Here is a 17,024-nt window from a genome sequence, read left to right as displayed (position 1 = left end):
GCAAGAGCTGTTTTTTTTTGTGGGAGGTTAGATATGGGGCCCTCACACATGGGCACATGCTCTGTGGTCTTATGTGCTCCCTGCAGTGACCAGGCACATAGCACTGCTCAATCTCCTCTCCAGACTGTAACTTCCCTTCAGAAGCAATTTCACCAAACCCAGCAGGAAAAGTTTGATAAAGGAGAGAAAAGTGAAGAAGAGCCAGCAGGACAGCTCAAGGATTGGCCATGAGGTCAGGACAAGGATTGAGGAATTGGTGCTGGAAAGGGAAAAGCAAGACAAGAAACAGAAAAACCAAGCAGAGCTGCCAAGCAGGCCAGCCCTGGCTGCACATCGGCAGGGCACAGAAAGGTGGGAGGGTGGAGTGGGACAGGGGACAGGGACTTGCATGGTGCGGAGCAGTTCACTGCGTCCAGTGGCTGGGGCCTAGGGTTGGTGGGATCAGTGTGGACGTTGAGCAAGTATCTGCTGAGGATGCAGGAACCCCCTGTCCTTCATCCCGGAGCGCCCCAGCCTTTAGGCTCTGCAGAGGACAGGGGAGAGCTGGGGTGGCATGGCTGGTAGCAGTGATAGCTGGGGGCTTCTCCAGGCTTGGTGCCATAAATCTGGCATGCAGCAGAGCTCTTGGGGGAAACATATAGTTGGGGAGCTTATTGTCAGTGGCTAAGGGGACTTTCAGGAGGCTGGAGAGCAGGCAGAAGAGGCATGATTATCTTCCAGTACAGGCATGTAAGTCTAGGGCACCTACCCTGCAATGAATAGCTGGATAAGGAACTGCACTTGGCAGGGAGAGAGCAGCATTGATCTGGGAGAGCTGGAAAATAGAACTGGAACAGCACGGTCAAGATCTAAGTTGCTACATCCACCCTTTCGCTTGGATGCTGGGGAAACTGAAACTGCATGAAATGAGTAATTCAGCTCTTCCTCAATGGCCTTTTTTTGTTTGGAGCACTCCTTTGCCCCCAGGGCACCTGCAGCCATCCCAGATCCTGTGGCTGGCCACTGCTTCTGCTGTTCTTGACCTCTCCAGGGGAGAATCCCAGCTTACTCAGCCAGTCCTTGTCTGGAAGCTGTTCCTGACCCATAGACACTCTCAGCCAGTTCATGCCATGTGGTGTTCCCCAGTCTTTCAGATTTCTGCTCGTTCCCCTAATTCCCACCATCAGGGAGCTGAGCCCAGTAATGAACTGTGAGGGCAGAGGGGTCTGAAAGGCAAAGGATGGGTCAGGGCTAGGGAGGCAGGGAAGGGAGAAGAGAGCAGAAAACACCACCAGGACTGTACATACATACCCAGTGCACCCCTGAGCGTCTCCCACCTGGGAAGGGTGCATGAGTCAGGGCTCCTCATCCATGAGCAGGCATGATGGAGGAGGTTCTGGAAAGCAATGAGTGCCTGGGAGAAGGAGAGAAGCACCGGCCCTTCCCCATCCCTCCCAGCACAAGACTTGGGGCGTTGGATGAAGGCAGTGGGTTCCCCACTGGAAGGAAAGACAGGGAGCTGGTTCTGGCTCCCAATGGTGGGTGCAGGGGTCCTCGCCACCAGCACTCGCAGGTGTTGCTCGCACTTTAAATGCATGAAAGTCAAGTTCTTGTTCAATTATGTTACTGCAAGAGAGGAAGCTTTAAGAAAACCACAGTGTTTTGTAAAAGTTACTATGAATGCTGCTGCAGAGGAGTTTGGGTAATGTGACAGAGAGAGGAGTGGTGCTAAACTGCCTAGCAGGTCTGAAGGAGGGAGAGGGAAGGTGGCTGGGACAGTGGGAGAGGAGGAGGGTGGCCCTGGGATGCTCACTGTATCACTCTGTGGCCCCTAACTCTCATTTGGCTGGTCTCTGCCAGAGCCTTTCGGAAAAATTTCATCATTTCCAAGTATGTCAGCAAGAAATATGCCAAGAGGAGCCCTGCTGCTCAGTGCTCCAGTGTCCCAGAAGCTGTGAAGGACAAAGACATATTTTCTTTGCTCCAAGCATATGCAGAGAACATGGATTTGAGTGAGCCTGTGTTGGCACCTCTGCAGGTACAGCCACTTGTTCTGTAGGCCCATATGGCAAAGAGCTTTGCTGTCGCCTGTCCATAAGGGTCCCTGTGCCCAGGAAGGGACAGAATTTTCTGATTAAGAAGGTGCTTTCTGTGAGCAGGGTGAGGAACATCATCGCAGAGGGAGGTTTTCTGGCTGCAACCCCACAGCCCACCTCGTGCTGGTGGAGGGGGGGAGGGGCAGAAGTCATAACCACAAGCCCAAGGCTTTCAAAAGGCCAGTTTGTAGCTGAGATTTACTTGTAAACTTCCGAGCGGATTTCCTCAGGACATCCAAGTCTCATGGTAGGCTGAAAGATCAGGGCAGCATTTTTTCCTGCAAAATTGCAGTGTGGGTCCTTGCTGTAAGTGCAAGAAGAGAGCACAGCCCTAACCCTCGGAACTGTGGGCACACCGCTGTGCCACCCCCTTTGCGGGCAAGGATGCCAGTGGGAATCCTCCAGAGTAAAAGCAAAGGAGCAAAATGCTGCAGTGAGCAAGAAGCACCATCGGTATGGGATGTCTTGGGACAAAATGGCAAGCAAGAAGCAGCTCCGTGGGGAGCAGCCATTGCACACCCTGGGTCTCTGGTGAGATTGTGGACTCAGCAAAGTTCAGCCACTGGTCTGGGGAGAAAAGTTACCTTTGGCTGCCTCAGTTTCTAAATGTGAAAAGGGGATGATTGATTCTTCTTCATGAAGCCATGAGCCATGGCTCTATGCATGTTAACTATGGTCTCACCAGCTTTGGTGTGCTCTGAAGAGACAGTCAAACCTGTTCCTCAGGGTTTTCAAATGTGTAAGGACAGTCCCTAAAGGTCAGTGCTCCTATCTGCGGTGGTGGTGCAGACAGGCACAGTCTCATCCTTGCTTTATTTTTCTTGGTTACAGGAATCTGGGGAGACCATTCTCCACCTGGCAGTGCTGTTGTCTGATTGTACCTCTTTGCATATCGTTGATTTTCTTGTCCAGAACAGGCAAGCTCATGACACCCAGTCAGCTTGTGATGGCTAAGCTGTGCTAGTGAAAGGTGCAAGACTGATGATCTTCTCCAAAATGCTCCCAAAAAAGAGAAAAATCAGTGGGGCAGGCTTCCCAGCAAATCTGCCCTGGGCTGAGCTTGGAGTAACTACCCCTAGATCAGAGGGGCCTTAGGTTCCCTCATCTCCTCTGAGTTGAGGTGTGATGGTGGTGGTGGCCACCTCTTTGGGTGAGGTGGGAATAAGGACATGTGTGCCAGCACCAGGCAGTGTTTGGTGTGGTTAGGGCCAGCAGCTCTTCCCAGGGGTGCTGACATTATCCACCCTCTGCTGCAGCGGGAGCCTGGCAAAACGGACGGCAGAGGGGAACACGCCGCTTCACTACTGCTGCTCTCACAACAAACCCGAGTGTGTCAAACTGCTGTTGAAGGCCAAAGCTAACATCACCATCAGTAAGTGGCTATGGGATCCCCCACCCTGTGCACACAGATTGTCTTCTCAGCTCTTCTCTGGAAACATCTCCTTAGCCTTGCTGCAGTGCTTGTCTGTGGCTGGGGAGAGGCTGAGGAGAGGTAGGTTGATGACAGCATTGTATGGGGACCCTGCCCACAGGGTGACAGCCTCAACCCCAGGCTCTTCTCCACATGTCCAGCAAGCTGTCCTGCTCTGACACTGCTTTTGGTTGATTCTCCACGCTCAGCAGCATTCACAAGCTGGTTTGGGGTGCACATGGCCCTTCACAAGTGGGGTGACCACATCTCACAGGTTCCTGCTGTTGACAGCCTGGGTCCAAAGTGGTGGCTTTGCTCTCCAGCTTGGAGCAGGGGATGCTCCTCTGCCCCGTAGGGAGGAACCAGCTTGCTCTGGGGTACTCCTGACCTGATTCACTTGTCCCTCTCCCAGGTGGACAAGGCCTGCCTGCTACTGGCAGCTCCGTGGTGGGACTGCACTGGGGTGGGCTCACTGAGCTGCCAGAGCCCAGCAAGGCATACACTGCCTGAGCTGGTCTTCCATATGCAGCGCATGCACAGTAGGAGCCAAAACAGGCACTTAACTCATTTTCAAAACCAATACTGCAATGCTGGACAGCCAGTGGGAGGGCTGCTGAAGTGCTAGTTCAAAGACAGTGTGTGCTGGTGCTCTGGAGCTCAGATTACAGGTCCAAACATTTATACTCTGCCCATGAATCTCCTCTTCACAATACAGAAGTGAGCTTTAAAACTAGGATCCTGGGTGAAATGAGAGGGCACAAATGTTTCCACCATCAGGTGTTAGCTGAGCTGGTAGGTGCATTGAGCCTTGCCCCCTGGGATGTTCCTGAGATGCTCCCATTTCCCGCTCCAGGCAGCATGTTGGCAGCCCCTCAGAAGGCAAAGAGGCCACAGCGGGGTGGCAGGAGCTGGGTGCACGTCCCCCAGTCACACTGTGATGTGGCAGCCAAATTTCTCACTTCCTCGGCCATGCTGAGCGCAGCCATGCCTGGCCTGTCTTTAGTGACTACCACTGGTACCTCGAGCACCTTGAGTCCACAGAGCAGACCCTGCCGCTGATCTGGGGATGCTCAGTGGTCCCTCAGGGTGCAGACCTCTTGCTGTTCCCTTCTCCCACCCTCCTCCTTCCCCAGAGTCCCCCCAGCCCACCTCTCCCCAGCCAAGCTTGTGCTGCAGCTCTGCAAGAAGGGGTTTTGCAGAACTTGCAGAGTTATAGCAGCACCATCACAGACCTCCCAGGAGTGGAAGGGGTTTTAGTTTAAGGTGAAACTGAAGTAAAATGGTTGTCACTTGGTCACACTTGCACTCACACCCCTGCTTGCAAGCACTGGCACCTGGGTGTCTGGGCAGTCTGTGTGTCCACCAGGCATCACGACACGCATACCAGGTCTGTCCAAAGCTCCCTGCAGTGACACAGAGGACAAGGGGTGCCAGCTATGGAGTCGTCCTCTGGTTTTGTAGCCTTTAGGCTCTGGTAGTAATGGAGATTTTTCTGTCCCTCTATCCTGTCCCATCTCTGTGAGTCATCAGGATTTACTAGTGCTCCTTTCTCTCCTTATCTGGGTGTCTCAGCTCCTGCCCTTTTCTTCATCTTCCCACCACCATCCCTTACTGGCCTGAACCTTTGTTCTGGTCTGGGTTTAGGCTGCCCCTTCTTTTAGGCTTAGCCCCCAGATGCCCTGAACGCAGCACTGCTCTGCAATTCACTGAGCATAGCATGGGCTTGTGGTGTTCAAGGTTGCTATTTCCCCCCCTCACAGCTAACGAAGTGGGAGAGACGGGCCTGGATGTTGCCAGGAGGATGAAACATCCCCTGTGTGAAGAGCTGGTAAGACACTGTGTCTCATCACAGTTTTGGGACACATCCTGGCAGCAGAGAGTGGCGGGGGACCCGCACCCCTCAGCATGTCCAGTGTCAGTGTGGGATGCAGAGGAGGGTGTGGAGGGGTCCAGCAGGGGCTGGCCCTGTTGCTGTGGGGTCCCTCAGGGCAGAGCAATTTGGGACAGGCAAGGCAAGGGGTCACGCTGTGCCTGGGCAGGGGGACCTGGAGCTGTACTGAGGCTGCATGGGGTGAGTGCATCTCCTCAGCGAGTCCAAGTCTTGCATCTGCCATGTCCTGATTTGTGTGTTTGGAGACCTTCGCAAAACCCTCTCACACCTGAGAAGCACCACTTGCAGCTTGCAGACATTGCCCTGATGGATGGGTGCTTGGAGATGGGGCCAGCAGCTGCCTGTGGGGGTGGTAGGGCAGGACAGGGTGTTACAGATGCACTCATAACCAAATCCAACAGGTGTTAAAACTCAGATTTATTCTTCAGTAAAAAGTTAGTTAGAAGTCTGGTAACATGTTATAAACCACAGACTCAATGATGTAAAGAGAATTAATACTACACAGCCAACTCAAGAATCCCCAAGATTTAAAGTGATGACTCAAAATGTGCATATCACTCACCTAAAAGCTGAGGGCTCTCTCCCTCAAAGAGTTACCTCGGACGGTGCCCTGACCCGAGGGAGTGTCCCTAACTGCAGACCTGCTGCTCTGAGGAGGACTGATTCCAACATGTCCTCCAGCGGGAGCCTGTTTATACCCCTGTCAAATCTGACCTGTGGTCATTTAATCCCTATTAGCCAAGAAGGTCACCTCAGTGTACCTGGTGCATCTCGATTGGCCAGTTTAAATTTCAACGTGTGGCCTCCAGGGTTTCGGGGGTTTTTTTTCTTCCCCTTCTCCCTGCCTGGAGAAGTTTCGTTTCCTGCTGGCGGGATGGGGGGGGAAGTGTACTGCCACACAGGGCTTATGGGTCTTCAGGGAGGCCCAGAGCAATCAGTTCAACCCCCATGTCCATGTAGAGTACGAGTTGTGGCTGGGCCAAGATGACATGTATGAAAGTGATGAAGACCTGGATGAGAAGGTGAGGTCCTGACAGGCTCTGGTTTGGGGCCATGCGTGCTGCCACTGCCCCCACTCCCACTGCACTGGGGCAGGCACTCCTGTACCTGCCCAGCTGTACCTGCTCCATCTAACCCACAAATATCCCTTTCCTAGCTGGGTCCTGTGAAGAAGAGGTCTGCCCATCCCCAGAGCTGCTGCCCCCAAGCCAGAGGTAGCAAGGGCAGTGCCCTGGCATGGGTGGCTGGACACCTGCCCCCCACCAGCTGCCCACCTCCGCAGCCTGGATGTGCCGCTGGCCCCCTCCTACATGCCTCCATTCCTACCCCAGGAGGCAAAGCGAGGTGAGACCCTGCAATGGGGTCCTGCAGGGGCTGGTTGGGTGAGCTGCTGCTGCTGTAGCCTGGCTGCATTGGCAGAGGGTGGTCTGGGAGGGAGCTGGGCCCTTGATGGGGTGTGAGGAGTTGTCTGGTGCCCTAGGGCACCCTTTGGTCCTCTGCTCCTTGAGGGACCAAGGCTGGCTTTTGTTAGCTGGTCTGTCCTAGCACTGATCCCTGCTTTGAAGAGCAGCACAATGTATGCTCGCCCTTGGAGTTCCTGCGCTGGTGCTATTAGGATGCACTGTCCCTTCCCAAATGTTCCTACTGTTGGGAGAGGCAGAGGAGCACGTCTTTAGAGACAGGGCTGGGAAGACAAAGCTGCTGGCAGAAACAGCAGCAGCAGCATCGCAGTTCTGCTCCTTAGCAAGACCGGCTCCCACTGTCCTTGCCCAGTCTTCCCATGTTGTCTCCCACCTCTAAAAATCCACCCTGCTTTCCAGGAGACTCACCAAGTCCTGCCTGACTTCCCCTATGCCAGTCCCAGCTCTGCTTCCAACCTGATGCATTTCTCAAGTCAGACCTGGAAGCAGAGGAAAGAAAATCCCTGCCCATGCATTTGTGCCCATTCTCCCTGGGAGCTTCACCCCAAGAGCCCTGCTCAGTGCTAGCTTGCTGCTGATCCCTGATCCATTCTTGCTCTGTGTTTAGCTCTTGAGGGGGCATATCTACCCTTCCTTACCAGCTCATTCATCTTTGCCAAGGACACAAGAAGCAGGAGGAGCCCACCCCTGCCTCTGAGCATCAAGCATAAGCGCACATCCTCAGAGCCAGTGCCTTGGGTACCACTCAGCTCTGAGCAGCCCAGCCCAAACTGCGTGGCTTCAGGTAATGAAAGGACAGGTTCAGGAGGGGCAAGGAGGCAGACCACGCTGGTGGAAAGGACCTGCTGCAGGTCTGCAGTCCAGCAGCCGCACCAGGTCAGGTTGTCTGTGGCTTTGTCTGGCCAAGCCTTGTTTGTGGATCAGGCCCACGAGGCCTCTTGCTTGGACATGTGGCTGGGAGAGCTGTGGGACCTGCAGCTCTGGATGGCATGCCCACAGCTGAGCATGAGCAGTTCTCCCCACACCCTAGCTGTCAGACACCAGTGCCTCCTGGGCAGGGTTATTCTGGGGTTTGCTGGGCTGTTGGAGATGCTGAAGTCAGAGAAGGGAAGGACCCTGTCCCTGTCTTTCAGGCAGTGGATTTGTTTCCATGGGTGTCCCATGGCAGAAAGATGCCCCCCTTTCCATACCCAGGCAGGGTGGCAGGCTGGGGTCTGAGGCAGTGGCTTGCACAACACAACCATTTGACAAAGGGGTGAGTGCTGCCAGGAGCAGCCCTGGGTGCTCCAGGGTGGAGGTCTGGCCAGCTGGAGCCTCCAGGTGCCTCTAGGAACCAGCCTCATCCCAGCAGAGCTCAGCAGCATGGGGAGCATGGGGGGGTTGGAGGGTGCCAAGCGCATGACCCATGGCAGCTGCTTCCTTCCCCTGGTGCTGGCAGCTCTTGGGGCACCTTGGAGCTACACAGCGCATCTCCCACCTCCTGGTAACACACTTCTCATCTCAGCCTCCGCTCTATGTTCTTCTGCTTCCTGGCAATGTCCCTTCCCCTGCTGCCCCCTCCACCCCCTCCCCAGTCCTTCCCCTTTCCAGCTCCCAGACTGATGGGGTGCTTGTTGCCCACACTGTACCATGGAGGAGGACCATGCTGCACGACAGTGGTGGTTGCTGTTGTCTATCCATGATGAAAGGTGGGAGGAGATGACCAGCCTGAGTGTGTCATAGATGCCCTGAAAGCCATGGATCCCCTCTGCATGCCTGGCCCCAGCAAAGTGGGACAGCCTGGCCCACACCAATCCCTCCAGGAGCCAAATCCATGTTCTGGCTGTGCCTGTGATGTCCCACCTCTTCTTCCTCAGAGGAGCAGTTTGGTAGGTGGCCAGCGGCCAGGCTCAGCTCAGCTTGGCTTCCCACATCTGCCCATATTTATCACCTTTGGTTTTGAACTGAGCTGGCATTGTCCCCAGCAACTTCTCTTCCCAGCACTTCTGCTGTGACTCCCTGGCATTGACATCTCCCTGCTAAGTGCTGGGAACACTAACAAAATCCCCATAAGGCTCCACTGCCCTTTGAGGGACGCCTGGTTTATGTATTTGGATTGTTGGCAGGTGTGCAGCTTTGGACACAGACAAGGGTGCAGTGTCCACGCTGGCCCTGCCTCTCTGTGCTCCCCTTCTCCCCGAGGACACTGTGCAGAGGCAGAGCCCTTTCATTAGGGGGACCTTGCTTGGGTTGCTTGGTCCTGAGGTTGGGCTGAGCAGCACCGCTGACTCCTTGCACAGACCTGCCCTGAGAGAACTGGGATGTCAGACAGTGCAACTGCACATGCTGCAGTCCTGGGGCAGAAGAGCAGGTGCCTCTGGAAGGATGCTCCAGCAGAAGGAGGTGTCTTGTGGATCCCTGTCCTACCTAAACTCCCAGCAGGTGACCTGCTACCTCTGCCCTCCCTCTGCACAGGAAACCTCCCAGTCTCTCATCCTTGGTCCTCACATCTTTGCCAGGGGCTTTGGGATTAAGACAGTAGAGCTATTTTAGTTTGTGTCTCATGAAGCTGAGGAGACCTGATGATGCTCTCTCCTGCTTGCAGAACAGACTGCTACTCTGTAGGGTCCGCACTCTTTATGACTGCAATGCTGACCAGGAAGATGAGCTGACTTTCCATGCAGGTGAGATCATTGCGGTGTCTGAAAAGGAGGACAGCAACTGGTGGGTGAGTGAACCTGCATATGGTGACCGGCACTAGGATGTGCATGATCGCTCTCCATCCATCTCTTGCCTCTGTCCCATGACTGTCACACCCATTGTCATCTCCTGCTCTGCATCTGTCTCTCCATCTTCCATCTTTTCCTTGGCAATCAAAGGCAGCTGTTATGGGGCCAGTCCCTCATCCCCCTTAACACCCCTGTGCTACGCTCACCAATCCTTTTCCTTCCTTTCTCCCCACAGAGAGGGTGGATTGAAGGACAGCCTCACAGACAAGGTGTCTTCCCTGCTTCATTCGTTCATGTTGCTCAATGAGTAGGAGCTGCTTCAATTCAGGAAGGAAGATCTGATCAGCTGCTTATTCCCCAAGCTCCCATCTGTACCAAGGGCCCCAAGGATGAGCAGGCTGGGAGTGCCACCTCACCCAGTGCTGCCTCCCTCACCTCTGTTGCCACAGCATCCCTGTCCCCCCAGCCCACTCCTCCCATGGGCTGCCAGCAGTCCCAGGCTGTCCTAGAGGATCCCTTGGCCAGCCAAAGGGAGAGAACACGACAACCTACATACTCCACAGATATGCTCCTGCCCCAGACACATCCCCATGCAGGAAACAACCCTGGCCCATTCTGTTTCCAAATGCCTGGTTCTTGCCTTGTCCTGACCATGCTGCCTGTCCTGTGGTACTCTGTGCTCTGCTGGTGCTAATGGAAACAATGGTAGAGCAGAGCAGCACTGCACCCTGTGGGGCTCTGGAGCTGCAAGTGGAGCCATACTGGCATGCAAATCTGTGGGAAAGGGGCTTCTGCTAATGGCTGAGCACGCTGGGATCCTGGAAATACAAATGGGTGCTGTGGAGCCAGCACTACCTTGAGCCTGTGCCGTCCCTAATTCCTCCCACCCAGGTTTTACTGTTTGTACTCCAGCAAATGTGCTCTGTGGCAGCCCACAGCATTGCTCCTTCGGTGCCTGGCCCCCCAGCAATGGTGGAGAGGCCTGCCACCAATAAACACTGTCTCTTTGGTGCTCTGTATTTCACAGGAGTGTTCTACTTTGAGTTTCTAGATCCTTTCTCTTCGCTGCTCTCCCTCAGGCACCAAACCTCTTTGCAGGCATCAGAACAAAGAGGGCTGACCTCCCCTTGGATAAAATCACTCACGATTCAGCTTGCATGGCTTTTCTCTACAGACTCCGTTTTTCCAGTTGCCAAGGTACATTTGACAGCTTTCCTCTGTCCTCTCTGAGACAAAATACCATCCAGGTGAGCAAAAGAAACCAACTGGTGAGGTGCCGGATGCACGATGCTGTTGAGACCTCCATGTTGCTGGTGTCAGTGTGGCAGAAGTTGAGCCATCCCAGCAGGACCCATGGGGCAGGAGGGTAGTTCCACCCCAGGCAGCTTCTCCCACCCTCAGAGGAACATTTAAATGATTTTTGAATTTCCTGATTCAGTCCTGGGAACACAGCCAGAAGGACCAGTGGCTGGTGCAGTGCTGGGCTGTGTGGGAGGGCCATGCTGGGACACCAGGGTGGTGGGCACAGCCGGAGGAGGGATGGCAGTCCTGACCTCACTATGCCACTCGCTGTGTGGCTCTGTTCTCCCCCCACGTCATGGTGCAACACTTCCTCTTCCCGTGGTGGTTGTTGCAGTTTGCAACGAGCACTGGCGAGGCCACTGAGCCCAGGAGCATCACCTTTGCCTGGCCCTGCTCAGTGGCACTTCAGAGGACAAGGTGAGGGGTGTCAGGGACAGCTGGCTGGGGACCAGGGGGTTGCGACACCATAAGGGCCTCTTTCCTGGCTGCAGGGCTGGGGAGCTTCTGGCAGTGTGCCCTTGGGGCTGAACGGGGATGGAGCCAGATCTGTGGCCACTGGGTGCAGGCTGATGCAGTGTCTGCATGGCTGCAGTGTGGTGGCTTGTGGCCGATGGTGCTGGGCTGTGGAACCCCAAGGCAAGGGCATCTCTGGGCACAGGGACTGGGGGGTGGGGGTGGTGGGCGGGGTGTGTTTCAGCTGCTGTGAGGATGTGGGTGCGGGTGGAGAGGTCCTGTCCATGGTGCAGGGGCTGCACATGGGCACAGGCAGGGAGATGGGGCTGCTCAACCCTGCCTGTCAGGAGCCCTGCCCTCCCCACCGATGGGCAACTGCAAAAAAACTTAATGAAATATTCACTGTGCTGCCTGAGTCCCCTGGCTCTGGGCTTAATGGACTGGCTGGTGCCAGCCATGCAGCGCCAGCCAGCTCGTTCCCCCTCCATGGACTGTGGCTTAATAACCGCTGAGGCTCGCTGAGTGCACAAACCAGCCCAGAGGACTGCTGGCTCCCAGCCCAGCCGACGGGTCAGATGGGTGCTCTTTGCCTCCAGCACAGCGAACACTAGTTACTGCTGCAGGAGGGCAAAAGACTAAGTCATGAGGATCCGTGGCCGCCAGCAGAGAGAGCATCAGGAACCTTCAAGGTCCCCTTGAGCCTCTGGGGCAAAAAGCCAGCAATTCATGGCCGCTTCCTGCTTGGGAGCACCCACATCTGCGTTTCCGGCATGCTTGTGGTGGCTTGTTTGTACTTCCCTTCAGGAAGAGGTGACAGTTCAGTCACTTTTTGAAAGGGCAGGCTTGCAGTGGAGCGTGACCTGCTGCAGCCACCTGGGATCATCCAAACCCCCCTCTCATATCTCCCATCTCTGCTCGTTACTTAGACACCCAGGAGCAGCAGTTTTGCTGTCACGTGTGTAGCCTCCGAGTCAGATTTGAGTGCAGCTGGTTGTATGCCACAGTGAGCAGGTATGTCTGTGCTGCAGGAGTTGCAGAAAATGGTTAATGTGGAGAAATGAAGCCGGTGCTGACCCATGGCCCCATGTCAGCACCCGGGGGACTGGGAGAAGCACAGAGTGCTCCTGTGAGGACAGGAGGGTTTTTCGCTCCTTCAGGTCTCCCAGTACACAGGGACACCCGCCCCGCAAAATCTGCTGCAGTAGATTCTGACCCTGGGATGAAGGGTATCCTCGCATCCCTGTTCCTCACTCTCACCTTGGCCCATGCCAGGTCCTGAGAGGCTGAGCACATCATGAATACCCTGAGGACAAGAAAACCCTTTTCACTCTGACTTTAGGTTTACTTGACTGCTTGTAGATGGAGAATAGAACTCTCATTTAAATAAGGTTCATGCACATAGATGGCAGTTACTACCTCCTGCTCCTTCCTCCTGGCAATGATTCAGTGCCCTTGAAGCTGCAAAACCCCAGGGCCACTGGGGAGGGAGCACCTCACCTGCATGGGCTTGGCAGCGGCAGAGAGGCCAAGGGGCTCCTGTGCCCAGAGGCTGCTCCACAGGCTGGCGTGTGTAGGGAGGAGGCAGCAGGGCTTGCTGCCAGCAGAGGAGCTGCTTCGTGGGCCAGCGGCTGCCACTCAGGAGGGTAGCTGGAGTTTGGCAATGATGCTTTGCCATTTGTTCGCTGATCAGTTTGCAGACCCTAAAAGTGTTGTGGGCAGAGAGCAGCCCCTCGTACAGTACGTGCTGCCAGCCAGCCCTGCCTGGACCTAAGTAACTGCGGCAGTGCCAGAAGCACAACACAGCAATAAAGCCACTGAACAGTTTGAAAAGGAAATGCATACCAGGCTATATTTCAGGTCCCTGCAGGGTTGGTGAGCAGCCAAAGGGTGTTCCAGGAGGCTGGACAGGGAGGGTGGGTGGGAAGGGGTCCTGTGATGCCACTGCCACTGGTCCCTGTGACATCTCGCTGCAGGCTGCGTGAGGGATGCTGTGCCAGAGGCGCACACATGTGGTGCTGGCCCTGTGCCTGCTGCTGGTTCTGTGGCAATGTTTCCGAGCCCCCACAGATGGCCTCAGCCCCTTCCCTTGGGCTCCCTCCCACCTCAATGCCCCTGCTGCCTGCTGCACTCCTGGTGCCAACAGCTCCGCATGGTTCAACTCCAGCTACAACATGGCCATGGGGCCTCTGCTGACAGGCGCAGCCCACGAACTCTCCTCTGATGTGGTTCAGTGGTGGCTGGTAAGTGAGGGCATGGGCAGAAATGCGGGGTTCTTCCCAGGCTCTCTGAATCTGTTTGCGGTGGGGCAGGGCCAATGTCAAATCAGGCAGATACAATGGGGGATGAAAGGGGTGCAGGGACCCCAGCTCACCACCCTCCCCACCTCTCTGGGCTGTCCCACACCCTTTTCCTAATATCCCACTGGGGTTTTCTGTGCCTTTCCCAGGGCTCTGCTGGGAGAAGTGGGGCTCTGTCCCCCTTTGGGGGGGGGCGGCTGATGCTGCCTGTCACTGCCTTTGCTCCCCTAGACACTGCAGGGTCCCCAGAGTGGCACCCAGCTCCAGGCCATAATTCAGCAGCTCTTCACTGTCCTCCGGGCCCCGACCAGCAGCGTGTGGGACCAATCTTGCTGCAGGACTTGTGCGGTGGTGGGGAACTCGGGGCGGCTGAAGGGGTCTGGCCATGGGCTACAGATCGATGCCCATGACTGGGTGCTGAGGTGGGTGACCTGAAAGGGCTTGGGCCCTCCCTGTCTTCTCAGTGTGCCCCAGCTACCCTGTGAAATCCACCAGCCCAGGCCCTGTGATGGCAGGGGGGCCCTGCTCCCTGGAGACCCCCACCCTGGGGCATGCACTGGCCTTGTGTTATCCATGTCCCCTCTTTGCTGCTGGCAAGGGTGACCTGGTGTCCCTGCCCAGTGGGACCAGCAGCCTGGGACTGGCACAGCGTGCACCTTCATTTCGGGATATGCCTTCCTGCTATCCCCCTAGGATGAACAGAGCAAAGATCGCTGGCTTTGAACTGGATGTTGGCATGAGAACCACCCATCACTTCATGTACCCAGAGAGTGCAGTGGACCTCGGGCCCGGCGTCCACCTCGTTCTTGTCCCCTTCAAGCCACTAGACCTGCAGTGGGTGGCCAGCGCCTTCTCTACTGGAGAGCTCACGCAGTGCGTCAGCTTCAGGGAACAGCATCTCTTGTGCTGGAGACCCTGGAGATGGCGCAGGGTGGTCCTGGGGACCCTGGTGCCTCGCTGAGGCCCTGGCACCATGGTCCTGGTGGAACGAAGGGCTCCTGGCATTCATCTGCACTTAAGTTCAGGGAAGTGGGCACTGAACCATCCCTGCAGGGCTTGGACATCCTGGAGTCCCATAATGCCCATGGGTGGGATGGTGGCTGTCCCCGCTGTGGGGCCATGGGCTTGATGTGTCCCTTCCCAGAGCCAGGCCAGGGGATGCTGCTGGGCCAGCCCAAGGGGCTGGGGGTGCCATGGGGCCAGGTGCTGGGAGACACGCCACCCTCTGCAAACCAGCCACCTCCAAAGGAGAGGCCCTGCAGTGGGAGTGCCCTTTGCTCACTGCTGTCCTCTGGCTTTTGCAGCACATACGTGAGAGTGAAACAGTTCATCGAAGCTGATAGAAACAAGGTAAGGGCTTGGTGGGCTCCAGCTCCTCCTGGGCAGGCAGGGCTCCTCTGGGTAGAGACCAGGCTTGTTTTTCAGCAAGATGTGGGCAGAGCTGGTGAATAGAAGGGACGATGGCTGTGCTGGTGGTGAGGGGCTGGCTGTCCCATTCACAGCATGGTGAGCAGCTGGTGGCTCCTCTGCTCCTCACTCAGGTGCTGATCCTGAGCCCAGCTTTCCTCAAGTACATCCATGACAACTGGACACAGCACCATGGGCGGTACCCCTCCACCGGCTTCACAGCCCTGCTTTTCGCCTTGCATGCCTGCCAGCAGGTGAGCACGGCCAGGTGCTGCCACCATACCACTGCTGCACTGCTTGTCCATGCGTTCTCAGGCTGACCTAGCGACCGCACAGCAATGGCTCTTGCTGGTGTGTGCACAGGTCTCCGTGTTTGGCTTTGGCGCAGACAGTGAAGGGAACTGGCACCACTACTGGGAGAAAAACCGCTGGTCTGGAGCCTTTCGCAGGACGAGGGTCCATGATGCTGACATCGAATTCAGCATCATCGAGACATTGGCAGCTGAAGGCAGGATTTTATTCTACAAATGATGCATTTCCAAGAAACTGAAGCCAGGCTGTTAGCACAGAAGCTCGCAGCTCCCTACACTGCCAGCAGCTGCCTTGGCTCTTTAGCTTGCTTCTCCCTGACAGTGCTGCCACCTGCCCAGGCTCACAGACCCTGCCATCCCTAGGGGTCTCGGTGCTGCTTGTGCTGGTCCCACCAGGCGGGCACTATTGGTGCCAGGAGGTGACACACTTCCATGGCATCAGGGACGTTGCATTTGGTTGGACACAGGGTGGGCATGGCTGTCCCCACACTGGCTGGGCGAGAGGAAGAGGAGACAGTTGGGCTGGAAGTGGCTGTGGAGCCTGTGAGCTGCTGTGCATGTCCCTGTGGTGGCTGCGAAGCCACTGGGTGATAGTGGTGGTGATGGCAGCTACTCAAATGTGGCTGTCCATGTGACAGAGCTGACACCTCCACCCGCTGATGGCTTTGGGGGGAGGTTTGTAGTTGTTCTTTGGGCAGGAGGAGAGGGGCATCTTCCTTTCCTGTCTTTTTATATCTAAGGAAATATTTTAAAAATTGTATCAAAGAAGCGTGAGAAAGGAAAAAAACCAAGCATGCTAAGTCAGAAGATGACAATCAAGTACAGCTGAAATGATCTTATATTGAATAAACTTTGAAAACATACATGAATCTTTTATTAACATTTGCTTTACTTTTTTGAGCCCTTACTGCTTTGAAAAGATAGTACAACCTATCTCAGCCCCACCCTGCAAAACAAGATTGCAGACCTTGGAGACTGAGCTCCCCAAAGGATGTTTTCTCCTCCAGAGCAGGGTGTCTTTTCCCACTTTCACTCACAAACATGAATAGCCTTGAATCAGACTCAGCTTTTCCATGGCTATTAGTCACTTTGGTCTTTCAGTCTATTAAAATCACTGGTTCTCTCCTACTCATAAGCCCCCATTTTATAGCAGAAGCCTGTATTACTTAACTATTAGCTTCCTTTAATTTCTACCTCTCCAGGTAGAATCTCCATCTCTGTATGTATGTGTCTTGTTTCTCTTCTCCATTATATCTATTTTCCCACATTGAGTACAAGTCTTGCATTTATTTAACCTGCCCCTTCACCTTCCCTCTATTTTCTCTAGGTGCTAAGCAGTGCTCTGTGTGATGCTCTCCAATGCTTTTCTGAGGTTTACAAGTAACTGGCTTTCTTATCAAAGACAAGCAATTAGCTGGTAATTGTTTAACTGTGGGTTAAACTCTGCTGCATTATTTCCATTCATCTTCCCCCTCTTGAGTAGTCTTTCAAATTTAGTTACAAAGCTGTGTGCTCTGCTGAGTGATTGAAGCTGTTTGGGTCCTGATAAAACATATAAATATTATGTCCCCTTCCTCACATTGTAAGAGTACTGTATGATCCTGACCTAATGTTTCAAACGTTTGGTTTTTTTACAAACCCTTTTTTTTTCAGTATTCAAGCTTGGAGATTAATCAAGTCTCCTTACTCACACCTCAAATTGCTTCTCCCCCGATTGAAAAAACACAGGTTATTATACTCCCTGGGTT

The 17,024-nt window shown here is 54.9% G+C and overlaps 2 protein-coding genes across 2 annotated transcripts in view; both read left to right on the top strand.

Annotated features, from left to right (window-relative positions):
* Window positions 1-10,037, top strand: part of LOC104829939 (arf-GAP with SH3 domain, ANK repeat and PH domain-containing protein 1-like) — a 29,289-nt gene extending 19,252 nt beyond the window's left edge. Inside the window, 12 exon segments of the mRNA XM_010564506.1 lie at window positions 1,840-2,017; window positions 2,907-2,992; window positions 3,332-3,447; window positions 5,247-5,314; window positions 5,576-5,584; window positions 6,301-6,399; window positions 6,534-6,577; window positions 6,579-6,721; window positions 7,406-7,582; window positions 8,521-8,666; window positions 9,383-9,505; window positions 9,742-10,037. Coding sequence (XP_010562808.1) covers window positions 1,840-2,017; window positions 2,907-2,992; window positions 3,332-3,447; window positions 5,247-5,314; window positions 5,576-5,584; window positions 6,301-6,399; window positions 6,534-6,577; window positions 6,579-6,721; window positions 7,406-7,582; window positions 8,521-8,666; window positions 9,383-9,505; window positions 9,742-9,813 — 1,261 coding nt within the window. The 3' untranslated portion in view covers window positions 9,814-10,037.
* Window positions 10,038-13,221: 3,184 nt separating this feature from the next.
* On the top strand, window positions 13,222-15,917 carry LOC104829940 (CMP-N-acetylneuraminate-beta-galactosamide-alpha-2,3-sialyltransferase 2-like). Its single transcript, XM_010564507.1, has 6 exons — window positions 13,222-13,501; window positions 13,790-13,980; window positions 14,252-14,431; window positions 14,863-14,908; window positions 15,100-15,219; window positions 15,329-15,917. The coding sequence occupies exons 1-6, from the start codon at window positions 13,247-13,249 to the stop codon at window positions 15,494-15,496; spliced, it is 960 nt and encodes a 319-aa protein (XP_010562809.1). The 5' UTR covers window positions 13,222-13,246; the 3' UTR covers window positions 15,497-15,917.
* The last annotated feature ends 1,107 nt before the right edge of the window (window positions 15,918-17,024 follow it).

This window comes from Haliaeetus leucocephalus, unplaced genomic scaffold (genome assembly GCF_000737465.1).
Source record: "Haliaeetus leucocephalus isolate CR32 unplaced genomic scaffold, Haliaeetus_leucocephalus-4.0 Scaffold182, whole genome shotgun sequence".
NCBI classification, from domain to species: domain Eukaryota; kingdom Metazoa; phylum Chordata; class Aves; order Accipitriformes; family Accipitridae; genus Haliaeetus; species Haliaeetus leucocephalus.
Note: the sequence above shows the minus strand (reverse complement) of the source record. Positions and strands in the feature narration are given on the sequence as shown.

What these genes read in the sequence shown, in the direction of transcription:
- LOC104829940 (XM_010564507.1), top strand. Translation starts at nt 13,247, where the DNA reads ATGCTGTGCCAGAGGCGCACACATGTGGTGCTGGCCCTGTGCCTGCTG. An exon ending in TCTACTGGAGAGCTCACGCA is followed by an intron (nt 14,432 to 14,862) that starts GTGCGTCAGCTT and finishes TGGCTTTTGCAG; the next exon opens with CACATACGTGAGAGTGAAAC. An exon ending in CCTTGCATGCCTGCCAGCAG is followed by an intron (nt 15,220 to 15,328) that starts GTGAGCACGGCC and finishes GTGTGTGCACAG; the next exon opens with GTCTCCGTGTTTGGCTTTGG.